Consider the following 15,907-nt stretch of genomic DNA (forward strand, 5'->3'; position numbering starts at 1 on the left):
ACCTGGTTCCTGCCTTTGGGTCAGCGCAGTGCGCCGGCCGCAGCGCGCCAGCTGCGGCGGCCATTGGAGGGTGAACCAACGGCAAAAGGAAGACCTTTCTCTCTGTCTCCCTCTACTGTCCACTCTGCCTGTCAAAAATTTAAAAAATAAATAAATAAATAAAAAAGAAAGAAATCTTAAAAAAGAAAGAAAGAGTAAAATACTTTTAAATTGATCAACAGAGATACCTTCAGGGAAATCAGAAAATCCTTAAAACTGAATTATAATAAAAATACTATAAGTTGGGGCCAGTGCTATGACATAGCAGTTAAAGCCACCACCTGCAGTGCTGGCATCCCGTGTGGGCACCGGTTTAAGACCCGGCTGCTCCACTTCTTTTTCTTTTTTTAAATATTTATTTATTTATATGAAAGAGTTACACAGAGAGGAGAGGCAGAGAGAGAGGTCTTCTAACCACTGGTTCACTCCCCAGTTGACCGCAATGGCTGGAGCTGTGCCGATACGAAGCCAGGAGTTTCTTCTGGGTCTCCCATGTGGGTGCAGGGGCCCAAGGACTTGGGCCATCTTCTACTGCTATCCCAGGCCATAGCAGAAAGCTGGATGGAAGTGGAGCAGCCAGGACTCGAACCGGCAGCCATATGGGTTGCTGGCACTGCAGGCAACAGCTTTACCCGCTACACCACAGTGTCAGTCCCTGCTCCACTTCCCATCCAGCTCTCTGCTATGGCCTGGAAAAGCAGTAGAAGATGGCCCAGGACCTTGGGGCCCTGCACCCATGCGGGAAGCCTGGAGAGGCTCCAGGCTCCTGGCTTCGGATGGGCCCAGCTCCAGCCCTTGCAGCCACTTGTGGAGTGAGCCTGTGGATGGAAGACTCTCTCCCTCCCTCCCTCCTTTCCTCTCTGTAACTCTGTCTTTCAAGTAAATAAATCTTAAAAAAAAAATCAAACAAACTGTAAGTTGAAATTTGTGGAATGTAGCCAACCTAGCACAGGTGCTCCTTGATTTACAACAGGGTTACTTCCTGTTCAGCCCATCGTTAAGAAGAAAGTGCATTTAACACACTGAACCTGCCCAGTGGCTCAGCTGAGCAACACAGCACACGGGAGGGTGTGCGTTGTTTCCCACATGGTCATGGACTGGCTGGGAGCTGCGGCTCTTGGCACCACGAGGGAGAGGATCTTACCACGTGTGGCCCACCTGGAAAGGTCAAAATTCAGAATCTGAAATACAGGGCCAGGCACTGTGACACTTAGACCATCTTCCGCTGCTTTCCCAGGCACAGGAGCGGGGAGCTGGATCAGAAGCGGAGCAGCTGGGACTCCTATGGGATGAGTGCCTATATGGGATGGCGGCGAGGCAGCTGGCAGCTTAACCCACTGTGCCACAGTGCCAGCCCCAAATGAATGTCTTTTTTTTTTTTTTTTTATAAAGACAGAGTTAGGAGAGGGATAGAGACAGAGAGAGAGGTCTTTCCATCCACTGGTTCACTCCCCAGATGGCCACAACGGCCAGAGCTGCGCCGATCCGAAGCCAGGAGCCAGGAGCTTCTTCCAGGTCTCCCACATGGGTGCAGGGGCTCAAGGACTTGGGCCATCTTCTACTGCTTTCCCAGGCCATAGCAGAGAGCTGCATCGGAAGAGGAGCAGCTGGGACTAGAACTGGTGCCCATATGGGATGCTGGTGCTTCAGGCCAGGGCGTTAACTTGCTGCACCACAGTGCCGGCCCCATGAATAAGTCTTTAAAAACATTTTTTTGATGATGTATCATAAACAAGAAACATGAGCTTTAAAAATTGTTTTTGAAGTACACTTTCTGTGAAAACCGTTTTCACATCGTCGTAAGGTCAAAAAATATTACGTTAAGCCATCTTGGGTCAGGGATCGTGCCTGCCTGCCTGGAGAAATTTGGAGCCTTAAATCCTTATGTGGGGGGCTGGCGCCGTGACTCACTAGGCTAATCCTCCACCTTGCGGCGCTGGCACACCAGGTTCTAGTCCCGGTCAGGGCAAAAACGGATTCTGTCCCGGTTGCCCCTCTTCCAGGCCAGCTCTCTGCTATGGCCTGGGAAGGCAGTGGAGGATGGCCCAAGTGCTTGGGCCCTGCACCCCATTGGAGACCAGGAGAAGCACCTGGCTCCTGCCTTCGGATCAGCGCGGTGCTCCGACTACAGCGCACCGGCCACGGCGGCCATTGGAGGGTGAATCAACGGCAAAAGAAGACCTTTCTCTCTGTCTCTCTCTCTCTCACTGTCCACTCTGCCTGTCAATAAATAAATAAATTGGCCGGCGCCATGGCTTAACAGGCTAATCCTCTGCCTTGTGGCGCCGGCACACCGAGTTCTAGTTGGGGCACCGGATTCTGTCCCGGTTGCCCCTCTTCCAGGCCAGCTCTCTGCTATGGCCCGGGAAGGCAGTGGAGGATGGCCCAAGTCCTTGAGCCCTGCACCCCATGGGAGACCAGGAGAAGCACCTGGCTCCTGGCTTCGGATCAGCGAGATGCGCCGGCTGCAGCGGCCATTGGAGGGTGAACCAACGGCAAAAAGGAAGACCTTTCTCTCTGTCTCTCTCTCTCACTTTCCACTCTGCCTGTAAAAATAAATAAATAAATAAATAAAGCATAAGTAGGATTAAAAAAAATCCTTATGTGGGGAAGGGGCAGAGGCTGAGACTGGATGTGCCAAGTGTTGAGGTTAAGATCACCCACGAGCAGGTTCTGGGAGAGAACACCAAATGGCGGGTGACGCAGGTGCAGCGGAAGGGCCCCGGAATGGGAGGCCACAGGGGCACCTGGGGCTGCTGTCACAGCTGGGGTCGGGGCTGGCAAGGCCGAGGACAAGGAGTGGCTCCCTGTCACCAAGCTGGGCTGCCTGGCCAAGGACAGGAAGCTCAAGTCCCCACAGGAGACGTCTCTTCTCCCTGCCGGGCAAGGACTCAGATCGCTGGCTTCCTCCTGGAGGAGGCCTGCGAGGCTGTGGTTTTGAGGACCTCGCCAGTGTAGGAGCAGGTGCGGGCTGGCCAGCAGACTAGGGGACTCCAGTGGCCAGGTCGGCCTGAGAGTGATGTGCTCCAAGGAGGTGGCCACCGCCACGCAAGGGGCCGTTGTCTTTGCCCAGTGTGGGCGGAGAGGCTGCTGGTGGAACAAGATCTGCAAACCCCTCCCCGTGCCTTGCAAGGTGACGGGACCCTGTGGCTCTGTGCTGCTGCCTCAGTCCCACTCCCAGGGGCACTGGCATCGGTTCGGACCCTGTCCCCAAGAAGCTGCTGCTGTTGGCTGGCATTGGCGAATGCCACACCTCAGCCAGTGGCTGCATGGCCACCCTGGGCAACTTGTGATGCCATCTCCGCGGCCTACAGCTCTCTGACCCCCGACCTCTGGAGACAGACTGTGTTCACAGACCATCTTGTAAAGACTCACAGCAGGGGCTGATGCTGTGGTGTAGTGGGCTAAGACCTCTGCCTGCGGCACTGGCATCTCATATGGGCACCGGTTCTAGTCCCCGCTGCTCCTCTTCTGTTCCAGCTCCCTGCTGTGGCCTGGGAAAGCAGCAGAGGATGGCCCAAGTGCTTGGGCCCCTGCACCCACATGTGAGACCTGGAAGAGGCCCCTGGCTCCTGGCTTTGGATCAGCGCAGCTCTGGCCATTGAGGCCATTTGGGGAGTGAGCCAATGGCTGGAAAATACCTCCCTTCCTCTCTCTTTTTGTCACTCTGCCTTTCAAATAAATTTTTTAAAATAATGACATGAAAGACAACTTCAGGAATGAAAAAGAAGACATAGTTTACATAAAAGAGCGGTTTAATGGTACCCATGGGATAGGCATTTGCCATAGCAGATGCCAACTTCCCAGAGTACCTGGTGCCAGTCTCTGCTGTGCTGTCCCTTTCAGCTCCTGTGGACCCACACCATGGGAGGCAGCAGGTGGCAGCTCAAGAGGTTGGCTCCCTGACGCACTAGGTGAGAGGCCTGGATCACTTCCCAACTTCTGGTTTCAGCATGGCCCAGCTTGGCTGGCCTTGGTGAGCATGTGGGAAGTGAATCAGCAGAAGCGAATGCGCTCTCTTTATCTGTCTCTCTGCCCTCAAGTAAATAAATTAATTAAAAGATACAGAGATAGGTGTTGGGGCACAGTGGGTTAAGCCCCTTCTTGGGACTTCCACATCCCAGCTAAGAAGTGCCTGGTTCAAGTCCCTGCTACACCACACTTCTGATCCAGCTTCCTGCTAATGTGCCTGAGAGGCAGAGGATGGCCCAAGGCCTTGTTTCCCTGACATCCATGGGGAAATTCCAAGATGGAATTCCTGGCTCCTGGCTCTGGCCTGTCCCAGCCCTGGCTGCTGCAAGCATTTGAGGAATTAACTAGCAGGTGGAGGATTGATCTCTCTCTCTCTCTCTCCCTCCCTCTTTCCCTGTCTCTCTGCTTTTCAAATAAATAAACAATTTTTTTTTAATTTTTTAATTTTTTTATTTTTGACAGGCAGAGTAGACAGTGAGAGAGAGAGAGACAGAGAGAAAGGTCTTCCTTTGCCATTGGTTCACCCTCCAATAGCTGCCGTGGCCGGCGCGCTGCAGCCAGCATATCGCACTGATCCGAAGGCAGGAGCCAGGTGCTTCTCCTGGTCTCCCATGGGGTGCAGGGCCCAAGCACTTGGGCCATCCTCCACTGCCTTCCCGGGCCACAGCAGAGAACTGGCCTGGAAGAGGGTCAACCGGGACAGAACCGGCGCCCCGACCGGGACTAGAACCTGGTGTGCCGGCGCTGCAAGGTGGAGGATTAGCCTATTGAGCCGTGGCGCCGGCCTCAAATAAACAAATTTTTAAAAATTAGATAAATAGGGGCTGGTGCAGTAGCATAGCAGATAAAGCCACTGGCTGTGAAGCTGGCATTCCATGTGGGCTCCCGTTTGAGTCCCCGCTGCTCCACTTCCCATCCAGCTCCCTGCTAATGGGCCTGGGAAAGCAGCAGCAGATGGCCCAAGTGCTCGGGCCCCTGCCAGCCATGTGGGAGACTCGGATGAAATTCCTTGCTCCTGGTTTCTGCCTGGCCCAGCCCTGGCCATTGTGACCATCTGGTGGCCATCTGTCATTGTACCTTTCAAATAAAAAAAAAAGTACGTAAAAAATCATTTCAGTCTTGTGCTAGGAAGTCAAGAGAGCAAGAATCTGGCCTGATGGTTAAGGCAAAGATGTGAGCGTCCCGTATCAGAGTGCCTGGGTTTGAGTCCCTACTCTGCCTCGGATCCCACCTGCACACCCTGGAGGCAGCAGGTGAAAGATCAAGTAATTGAGTCCCTGCCCATCATGTGGGAGACACAGATTGAGTTCCTGGGTCCTGGCTTCAGCCTGGCTCAACCCCAGCTGTTGCAGGTATTTGGGGAGCGAACCAGTGGATGGAAAATCTCTCTCTCTCCCTCCCTCTCTTCCTCCCCCCGCCTTTCTCCATCTTAAACAAAATTTTTAAAAATTTGACATGTGAGGCAGGTGTTGTGGCGTAGTGGGTTAAGCTGCCACCTGCAGCATCAGCTCCTAGGTGGGGGCTAGCTAAGAGTCTTGGCTGCTATGCTTCTGACCCAGCTCTCTGCTAATATGGCCTCGGAGAGCAGCAGAGGATGGCCCGAATGCTTGGGTACCTGCACCCATGTGGAAGACCTGGATGAAGCTCCTGGCTTGGCCCAGCCTTGGCCACTGTGGTCATCTAGGGAGTGAACCAACAGACGAAGACCTCTCTCTCTTTGTAACTCTGCCTTTTGAATAAATAAATCTATAAAAAATGTAAATATGAAAGCAGAGGCAAAGCAGCAGAGTCCACACTGTGTAAATGGCCCGGTCTATCTGAAGGCCAGACCCCTTGGCACGGGATGCAGTCCCCGTGGAATTCGGAGATGTAAGCCCCATGGGACTGGGAAGGCCCAGGAAGTCACAGGACATAGCGGATGGGCACGAGGTTGGCAGGTGGCTTGTTCCGGGGCTCAGGCTCCACGGCTGCCCTCCTGTGGATACAGCTGGAGGCCCTGATGCTCCAGGTGTTTTTCCATCTGTTGAGCTTTATCTCACGCCCCTCAGCAGCCTCTGTGAAGCCTCCAACAGTCTGCCCTGGGCGGAGTCTGCGCTCCAACTGAGACTTAGCTTTGTCTAGTTCAGGGCTGTTTTCTTCTTTTTCCTTTCCTTTCTTTTATTTATTTTTTTAAAAAGATTTATTTGTTTTACTTGAAGGGCAGAATTAGAGAGGAAGAGGCAGAGGTGGGGAGAGAGAGGTCTTCCATCCACTGGTTCACTCCCCAAATGGTCGAGACAACTGGAGCTGGAGCAGTGTGAAGCCAGAAGGCAGAAGCTTTTTCCTGGTCTCCCACGCGGGTGCAAGGGCCCAAGGACTTGGGCCATCTTCCACTGCTTTCCCAGGCCACAGCAGAGAGCTGGATGGAAGAGGAGCAGCTGGGACTCGAACCAGGGCTGCAGGTGGTAGCTTCACCTGCTACACCACAGCGTCTACAGGGCTGTTTTCTATAAGAGGTAAGAGAGTAAATATTTCAGGGCTCATAAGCTATCTAGTCTACTCACAACTGTCCACTCTGCTGCTATAGCAAAAGGCAGTCAAAGATGCCATGGAAGCAAATGAGTATGGCACATCTCCCTAAAGCTTTATGGACACCCACATTAAAACTTCATAGAACTTTCACATGTCAAAACACTATCTTTCGGCTGCTGCCAGTGATGCCAGCGTGCCGTGTAAGTGCTGGTTTAAGTCCTGGCTGTGTCGGTTTCCATCCAGCTCCCTGCTAGTGCACCTGGGGAAGCAGCAGCAGATGAAGCAAGTGCTTGGGCCCCTGCACCCACGTGGGAGACCTGGAGGACCAGCCTGGCCCAGCCTCAGCCATTGCAACCATTTGGGGAGTGAACCGGCAGATGAAAAACCTCTTTATTTTTTTAAACTTATCTCTCTTTTGCTTTTTTTGTTTGTTTTAAATTTAATTACTTGAAAGAGTTGCAGAAAGAGACAGGGAGAGACAGACTGACACACTGATACAGGATGCTGGCAACATAAACAGCAGCTTAACCTGCTGCGCCATAATGCTGGCCCCCCTTTTTTTTAATTAATTAATTAATTAATTAATTTCAGGAGCTCTTATTTTATTAAGATTTATTTATTTATTTGAAAGTCAGAGTTACACAGAGGGGAAGGAAAGGCAGGGAGAGAGAGTCTTCCATCCATTGGTTCACTCCCCAACTGGCTGCAATGACTGGAGCTGTGCCAATCTGAAGCCAGGAGCCAGGAGCTTCTTCCGGGTCTCCCACATGGGTGCAGGGGCCCAAGGGCTTGGAGGCATCTTCTGCTTTCCCAGGCCATAGCAGAGAGCTGGATGGGAAGTGGAGTAGCTGGGTCTTGAATCGGCACCCATATGGGATGCTCGCACTGCAGGTGGTGGCTTTACCTGCTACACCACAGCATCCACCCCAGCCTCTTTATTTTTTAAGGTATTTTTCCTTTATTCCATTTGTAGTATTCAAAGCACTTTATACATCCTCCTATATGGGAAGCAGGAATCCGAGGTAGCACTTAAGTGCTGCAGTAACCACGCGGCACTGGGTAGCGCCTCTGAGGCCTGGCGTGGAATAAAGGGGGCCTTGGGAACAGCAGGGGTTGCAAGTGTTGCTGGGAAAAAGGCTCCTGGAGACTGAGCGGGTTTTGCGTCTGCCTTTACCAGCCCTCACCCTTCAGGTCAGAGCTCCGGAGCAGGGCATGGGCAGCCTCTGCGCCCTAACACCTTTTTGCAAGGCCCCCTCAGCGATTCCTGTGCTATGGTCCCCTTGTGTCTTTCCCTTTCCTGGGAGTTGTCCTGTGCTGTGGCCTGGCTGGGGCCTGCAGCTTGTCCCCCTCCCCAGGGTAACATGGGACCCTCTCACAGTCCTCAGTGGGTTGGGGGCTTCCTGGCCTGGCTGTGCAAGGCCCCCTGGGTGGGGAGAGGGGAGGGGTGCATCAGTGAAGAGAAGGGATTTAGCTCCTGGACTCAGGCGGCCCGTCTCCTGCAGGGCTTCCTGGGAGAGAGGTTGGATTCTGAGATTTAAATTAAAAAGACGTCCTCAGGGAGCCTCTGGGGTGTCTCTGGTCCCGGCCCTGCTGGGGTCCAGCTCAGGGAAGTCCATCCATCCACAGGGGTGGTTTCTGGTCTGCTCCCTGAGACGTGGAGAGCGGACCCACGCTGGAACAGGAGGGGTCAGATGTGAGCTGATGGACTCTGATGCCTGCACTGTCCTGTTCCTGGGCCCTGCAGACTCACTTCTGGGGGCTCACTGCGGGGGGGGGGGGTGTCTCAGGAATCCTCTCTGGGCACTGGGAACAGAGTTATCATTAGTCAGATCCCCTGCAGTCAGAGAGGGAGGGCTGGATGAGAAACGATGCAGATTTATTTACTTATTTGAAAGGTGGAGTTACATGGAGGCAAAGGGAGAGGTCTTCCATCCCCTGGTTCACTCCTCAATTGGCCCCAATGGCTGGAGTTGAGCCGATCTAAAGCCAGGAGCCATGAGCTCCCTCCGGGTCCCACGTGGGTGCAGGGGCCCAAGCACTTGGGCCATCCTCCATTGCTTTCCCAGGCCATAAGCAAGGAGCTGGATCCCGGGTTGCAGGCCTGGGCTTTGCCAGCCACAGCAGTGCCAGCCCTGCTCCTGGTGTTTTTTTGTTTGTTTGCTTGTTAAGATTTTTTGTTTACTTATTTGAGAGGTAGAGTGGAAGATGGCCCAATGCTTGGACCCCTGCGCCTGTGAGGGAGACCCGGAGGAAGCTCCTGGCTCCTGATGGGCTCAGCTCTGGCCGTTATGGCCAACTCGGGAGTGAACCGGCGGATGGAAGACCCCTCTCTGTCTCTCTCTCTCTGTAACTCTGCCTCTCAAATAAATAAAATCCTAAAAAAAAAAAAAAAAAAAAAAAGAGAGGTAGCATTAGAACCTAGCCCCCTGAGGCCTTCCAGGCAGGACCCGATGCCCCCACCCCCATCCCCATTCACTTCCCCCAGCCACAGGCTTCTCACAGAACGCGGTGAAAGGGACAAGGACATGGAGAGAGACCCTTGGCCCAGTGATGGCCGGGATGACCACGTGGACAGTGGCAAAGAAAAGAAGGGTCCTCCTTTGTTCTCTGGAAGCCACCACGCGGCCAAAGCTGGTTAAGGAAGGGGAACCGGGTGGCGGGGCCGGCCGTCGGGGGAGCACGGAGCAGGGCGTGGCCAGGGTCTCCTGGGAAGGACGCGGGTCCAGCAGACTTTCAGGGGAGGCTTGGGAGAGGCAGGTCTGCCAGCAGCCGGAAGGCAGGCAAAGGGTCCAAGTTAGGCCAGGCGGGCGCGACCCGCGGCTCCCTGGGCCGCCGCATGGCCGAGCGTAGCAAAGGAACTTGGTTCCCACGGGGCAGGCGGCCACCTGCAGGGGTCCCTGGAGGTCCCCCCTCCCCCCGCAGCTAGAGACGCGAACGAGGGCGTAAAATCCGAAACCAGCTTGGGAAAGAGCTTGAGGTGCCCCTATAAGCAGGGCGCCTCAACCAGTGCTTAGGGATTGGGGGGCTGCCGCGAAGGCTCGGGATGGGACGGGTGCCCCAGCCTCGGCTTGGGTGGCGGCGCCCGAAAAACACCTCCGCTGCCCCTGAGGTGTGTGGCCGGCGGGAGAGGCGGAGGGCCGGGTCCCCCTCAGCCGCGGGGCAGCGCCGCGCTCCGGGGGCCGGCCGGCGGCTGCCCACCCGCTCCGCCCAGGGTCGGCCCGAGCTGCAGCAGCGGCCCAGCCCAGGCCGCAGCGCGAGAGGAGGAGCCTGGAGGGGAGGTGGCGGCGGGGCGGGGCCGCCCAGAGCGGCCTGGAAACTGCTGGAAGTGCCGCAGCACCGCGGCGCCGCTCCTTCCGCCGCACGCAGGCAAAGAGTCCCCTCGCTCCCGGGCCGGCGCCCCGCCCCCGCCCCAGGGGGCTGCAGACAGCTGGGCCGTTCGCCGGGAGGGGGGGGTATGTGCGGCAGGTCCTAGTTAGAAGACAGGGTGGGCGTGACTACCTCTGCCCACTTCAGGTCCCCGTCGGCTCGGCCTCTTGGTTGTGGGAGAGCTTTTGGGGGAGCCAGTGGGGTCCTCGCTCGCAGATCCACTGTTGAGGCACATGAGCGCTTTCAGTCCCTAACCGTGGCGGGGGTCACGGCCTGGCCGTGCAGAGAACCGGAGCTCACGAGCCCACACCGAGGCTGGCGGCTCTGGCTCTTCCCCGCCCGCCCCCTTCTCCGGACCATGACGTCAAGGTGGGCGGGCGCCGGCAGGTGCGGGGCTCGCGGGCGTCCGCCTTTAAGGCGGAGGGATCCGGGGGAGGCGGCTGGGATGTGCTTCGCCTTATATAGGCCGGCTGGGGGCGCCCAGGAGCTCTCTTGAGTCACCCCCGCGCTGCCTCGTGCCGTGTGCGGTTGGCAGTCCGGCCCTCCGTGCGCTCTCGTGCTTGCAGCCCTTTCCCTTCAAGGTAAGGCAGCCGCGGCCCTGCAGGCCGCTCCCCCGCGGGTGCTGTCGCTGCGCAGCTCGGGCCGGACGCCGCGGTGCGGGGCGGCCCGTGGGTCCCCGCGCGCTCGGGCTGCGGGGCCGGTGCGCGGGGGCTTTCCCGCGTCCTGTCGGCCCGCTCCGGCGCGGGGCCGCGGCGGGGGCCGGCTGCACGTGGTGGCCGCGCCGGCCCGGGGCGCTGCCATGTTTGCCCCTCCACTTCCGGACGCGGCTACGGGGGCCGCAGGGTCCGCGCGCGGGTGACTCAGCACTGCGCCCCGGGGTTGCCGCTGCTGCTCGGCCCTCGAGGTCCGTGCGGGGCCCGCCGCGGGCAGGGACGCATTTGGCGTGTGGCAGATCTTCCCCGCAGCCCTCGTGTGGGAGGGGACAGGCTCTGGAAGATTCGTAGGCTCCCTCCCCCGCCCCTCCCCGAGCGCGGAGATTGTTCTCGAAGCTTCTGGAGCCCGATGCTCCGCCCCAGTGCCCGGATGCTGGGGCGATGGCGAGGCGCTGTGGCGCCCCCTTCTCGCGGGGCTGCGGCCGACGCATGTCCGGCAGTGACGAGGGTCGCTCCGCGGCCCCGGGCTCCATTTTACTTGGGTGCGGGCAGGTGCTGGGGCGTCACGGAGCAGCCTTCGCCCGCTGCGTTCTTTGTCCCGCGTGGACTGCCCCGCGAGCCGGTTACCGCTGTTTCTCGGTGTCAGTGTGCCCTGCCGCGTGGGGCTGCGATCGGGCCCTGGGCGCGTCCACGCTGGAGGGGTAGAAGAGCTGCCTACGGGCGAGCAGTTGGAGAATAAAACCCCGCCCACATCAAAAAAAGAGACGTGTGGTCAGTGATGCTGGCATGTGAACGTGGGGCAGGAGTCCCTTGTCTGGGTTGGGGCCAGCGTGGTGAGCGGTTGCTGGTCATCCCCACCAGTAGGTGGGCTCCGTGCTACCTGACTTCCTGTGTGGTTGAGGAGGGCTTTCCTTTTGATCTGACTCGGTGGTTCAGCTGGTATTCAGCCCAAGGGTTTTAAGGAAGGGCGTGTTTTCAGTAACCCCGCCCAAAGCGGTTCAAACACCATCTGAATCCAGAGCTCTGGGAGTCAGCTCTGGGGTCGCTGCCTTCCTGATTCTTGACCCTACTGTGTTTTAGATGCCCGAGGAAGTGCACCATGGGGAGGAGGAGGTGGAGACTTTCGCCTTCCAGGCAGAAATTGCCCAACTCATGTCTCTCATCATCAACACCTTCTACTCCAACAAGGAAATCTTCCTGCGGGAGCTGATCTCCAACGCGTCTGACGTGAGTTCCTTCGTGTTTCATGGCTGGCTGGGCTCCTCCCGAAGAGGGGAAAGGAGTTGCTATTGAAGGGGTTTGTCCGGGTGCTCCCTGGACAAGCGGGCCAGTGTAACCACGCGGCTCCTAATCCAGTGAGGCCCAAGGTTCTCACTTCCAGGGGGTGTTTCAAGGACGTAATCTTCTGTTAACATCAAATGGCACGCTTATTACTCTAAGAGCTCACAGTTGATTGTGTAGGATGGTGGGGCAGTCAGAATTACAGTGTGAGAGTAGAAATCCAAGAGGTTCTTAACGCTGAAGAGACGGGCTGAGACATCCGCTGTTGGTGCTGCCTTGCAGGCTCTGGACAAGATCCGCTATGAGAGCCTGACGGACCCCTCCAAGCTGGACAGCGGCAAAGAGCTGAAGATCGACATCATCCCGAGCCCCCAGGACCGCACGCTGACGCTGGTGGACACCGGCATTGGCATGACCAAGGCCGATCTCATCAACAACTTGGGGACCATCGCCAAGTCCGGGACTAAAGCCTTCATGGAGGCTCTGCAGGTAGGTGACAGCTGAGCCGGGGCCGTCTGCACCCAGCCCTCGACGTGCGGCCGTGCTTCTGTTCTCTGCAGGACACGAGTCTGACCATTCCCGATTCTCTGACAGGCTGGTGCCGACATCTCCATGATCGGGCAGTTCGGCGTCGGTTTCTATTCTGCCTACCTGGTGGCCGAGAAGGTGGTCGTGATCACAAAGCACAACGACGACGAGCAGTACGCCTGGGAGTCTTCTGCTGGGGGCTCCTTCACCGTGCGCGCCGACCATGGTGAGTGGCCGGGAGGCGCTGCTTCGCAGGGCGAGTGTGCCGCAGGCGGTCCTGAGGCAGCTCGCTCACCGCCTGCCCTCCTGGCCTGCAGGGGAGCCTATTGGCCGAGGCACCAAGGTGATCCTGCACCTCAAGGAGGACCAGACTGAGTACCTGGAGGAGAGGCGGGTCAAGGAGGTGGTGAAGAAGCACTCGCAGTTCATAGGCTACCCCATCACCCTCTACGTGAGTATGCTGCCCGCGGAGGCGGCCTGCCTGTGCTTCTGGTGAGCTGGGCCATTTGCTTGGCCCTGGGGGTCCGTGCTGACGAGTGTTTCTGGGTACTTTAGTTGGAGAAGGAAAGAGAAAAGGAAATCAGTGATGATGAAGCAGAGGAAGAAAAAGGCGAGAAGGAGGAGGAAGATAAGGAGGATGAGGAGAAGCCCAAGATCGAAGATGTGGGCTCCGATGAGGAAGATGACAGCGGCAAGGACAAGAAAAAGAAAACCAAGAAGATCAAGGAGAAGTACATCGATCAGGAAGAACTGAACAAGACCAAGCCCATCTGGACCAGAAACCCTGATGACATCACCCAGGAGGAGTACGGCGAGTTCTACAAGAGCCTCACCAATGACTGGGAGGACCACTTGGCAGTCAAGGTGCGAGGCCTTGGGAGTGGGCCGGGCTGGAGAAGCAGGTGAGCGGGTGTTGCAGGGGGAGCCCAGCTAGAACCGGGAGCATCGCTCATGGCCCTGCCCGAGGACCTGGCTTTCTCTCCTGGTGGAAGTTCAGGATTTTATGCAGCTGGGACCAGAGTAGGTGTGTTTAGGGCATTAGGGATCATTCTCTCAAGTGCTTGCGGGACGATAGTTCCAGGTTGGAGTCTAGTTGGGACTGAAGGGCACCCTGGGCCTGGCACATGCTGCTGGCTTACCTTGGGTCTCTTGTCGCAGCACTTCTCCGTGGAAGGTCAGCTGGAATTCAGGGCTTTGCTTTTCATCCCTCGCCGAGCTCCCTTTGACCTGTTTGAAAACAAGAAGAAGAAGAACAACATTAAGCTGTACGTGCGCCGTGTGTTCATCATGGACAGCTGTGATGAGCTGATCCCAGAGTATCTCAGTGAGTATGGCCTTGGCCCGGTGGCGTTGGAGGGGGCTGCAGGCTTCATCCCAGATAGTGGTCCAGGGTGATGGAGCAGGTGCGGGGCAGAGAGAAAGCCGGACCTCGTGTCTGCATCCGGGTGGCTCTGTCCAGTCTGGTCTGGTCTGGACTGAGCTGCCGCACTGCCTGGTTGCAGACTTCATCCGTGGCGTGGTCGACTCCGAAGACCTGCCCTTGAACATCTCCCGCGAAATGCTGCAACAGAGCAAGATCTTGAAAGTCATCCGCAAAAACATCGTGAAGAAGTGCCTCGAGCTCTTCTCTGAGCTGGCGGAAGACAAGGAGAACTACAAGAAGTTCTACGAGGCCTTCTCCAAGAACTTGAAAGTGAGGAGCGAGTGGCTTTCTCCCTTGGGGCACGTTTGGGTACTTGGTAAGTTGGTCGTTCTTCCGGCCCAGCTGATGGTGGTTTCTCTTCCCACCCTTAAAGCTTGGCATCCATGAGGACTCCACCAACCGGCGCCGCCTCTCTGAGCTGCTGCGCTACCACACCTCCCAGTCTGGAGACGAGATGACTTCGCTGTCCGAGTACGTCTCTCGCATGAAGGAGACGCAGAAGTCCATCTACTACATCACTGGTGCGTGCGCGCCTGGGTCTGAGGCGGGCAGGGGCTGGGCAGGGGCATTCGTGTCTGAGTCCCATTGAATGACCTTGCAGGGGAGAGCAAAGAGCAGGTGGCCAACTCGGCTTTCGTGGAGCGCGTGCGGAAGCGGGGCTTCGAGGTGGTGTACATGACGGAGCCGATCGACGAGTACTGCGTGCAGCAGCTTAAGGAGTTCGACGGGAAGAGCCTGGTGTCCGTGACCAAAGAGGGCCTGGAGCTGCCTGAGGATGAGGAGGAGAAGAAGAAGATGGAGGAGAGCAAGGCGAAGTTTGAGAACCTCTGCAAGCTCATGAAGGAGATCCTGGATAAGAAGGTTGAGAAGGTGAGCACCTGGGGCTGGGGTATCTGGCACTCCTTCAGAGGTGCAGCTTTGAGTGCCTGTGTGTGTGTCAAGATGGATTCAAGGGCGGGGTTCGAGAGGGCACAGTGGCTTGGGTAAGCCAGGCCAAGGAGCCTGGAACGCCAGGTCTCCCTGGGAGGTGGCAGGGGCCCGAGCTCTTGGGCCATCTTCCCAGGCACATTTGGTAGGAAGCTGGCTCTGAAGTGGAGCAGCTGCTGATGCCAGTGGCCCTGCAGTGAGTGGTTTTATTCAGGAGTTAGGTGTGAGCTGTCTCTAAGGCTTGGCAAAGATGCAAGGCTGACCCACACACACCTGAGGTTTGGCTGTTCGCAGGTGACAGTCTCCAATAGGCTCGTGTCTTCGCCCTGCTGCATCGTGACCAGCACCTACGGCTGGACAGCCAACATGGAGCGGATCATGAAGGCCCAGGCACTTCGAGACAACTCTACCATGGGCTACATGATGGCCAAGAAGCACCTGGAGATCAATCCCGACCACCCCATCGTGGAGACGCTGCGGCAGAAGGCTGAGGCGGATAAGAACGACAAAGCGGTCAAGGACCTGGTGGTGCTGCTGTTTGAAACTGCGCTGCTGTCCTCCGGCTTCTCCCTGGAGGATCCCCAGACCCACTCCAACCGCATCTATCGCATGATCAAGTTAGGCTTAGGTATGGAGTGAGCGGCACCTGGGTTCTTGGGGGGGGGGGGCACAGCCTATTCTGGAACACACGTCCCTCCCTCCGTGCCGTGCGGTTGGAACCTATTTTCTGTTTCCCTAGGCATTGATGAGGACGAGGTGACAGCAGAGGAACCCAGCGCAGCTGTTCCTGAGGAGATCCCCCCTCTCGAGGGAGACGAGGACGCCTCCCGCATGGAAGAAGTAGATTAGGAACTCCTTGAAGCTCCTGCCCTCTGTATAGTGTCCCCGTGGCTCCCACAGCAGCCTTGAGTGGCCCTGTCCCACCTGGCTCCCCTGCTGATGTCTAGTGGTCTCTCTCCTGTCCTGTGTCTTAAGGCAGGAAACACGGGCCTCAAGCCCCATCCCCTCCTTAATTTGACAGCGGGGTTGGATGTTGTGTATTGTGGTTTTTTTTGTTTATTATTTTGTTCTGAAATTAAAGTATGCAAAATAAAGATGATGCCGTTTTATACAGTTCTGCTCTCCCTTGTGAAGTGGATGCACTGCTTTCTGTCTCTAGCAGTTGTGAGCACAGAGGGCTGCGCTGGTGTTGCTCACCCCAAAGCCA

General features: G+C 56.9%; 1 protein-coding gene across 1 annotated transcript; it reads left to right on the top strand.

The window, feature by feature from the left end:
• Window positions 1-10,359: 10,359 nt before the first annotated feature.
• Window positions 10,360-15,813, top strand: HSP90AB1 (heat shock protein 90 alpha family class B member 1). The gene is made up of 12 exons (XM_062186196.1): window positions 10,360-10,469; window positions 11,622-11,768; window positions 12,105-12,311; window positions 12,417-12,576; window positions 12,668-12,801; window positions 12,906-13,214; window positions 13,509-13,674; window positions 13,853-14,043; window positions 14,147-14,294; window positions 14,375-14,643; window positions 14,995-15,328; window positions 15,440-15,813. The coding sequence occupies exons 2-12, from the start codon at window positions 11,622-11,624 to the stop codon at window positions 15,547-15,549; spliced, it is 2,175 nt and encodes a 724-aa protein (XP_062042180.1). The 5' UTR covers window positions 10,360-10,469; the 3' UTR covers window positions 15,550-15,813.
• Window positions 15,814-15,907: the final 94 nt, after the last annotated feature.

The sequence above is a fragment of the Lepus europaeus genome, chromosome 3 (genome assembly GCF_033115175.1).
Source record: "Lepus europaeus isolate LE1 chromosome 3, mLepTim1.pri, whole genome shotgun sequence".
Classification (NCBI taxonomy): Eukaryota; Metazoa; Chordata; class Mammalia; order Lagomorpha; family Leporidae; genus Lepus; species Lepus europaeus.

Bases quoted from the DNA above. Each gene is read 5' to 3' on its own strand.
- HSP90AB1 (XM_062186196.1), top strand. From the start codon at position 11,622: ATGCCCGAGGAAGTGCACCATGGGGAGGAGGAGGTGGAGACTTTCGCC. The intron at 12,802-12,905 runs GTGAGTATGCTG...TGGGTACTTTAG, and splicing joins GCTACCCCATCACCCTCTAC to TTGGAGAAGGAAAGAGAAAA. The intron at 14,295-14,374 runs GTGCGTGCGCGC...ATGACCTTGCAG, and splicing joins GTCCATCTACTACATCACTG to GGGAGAGCAAAGAGCAGGTG.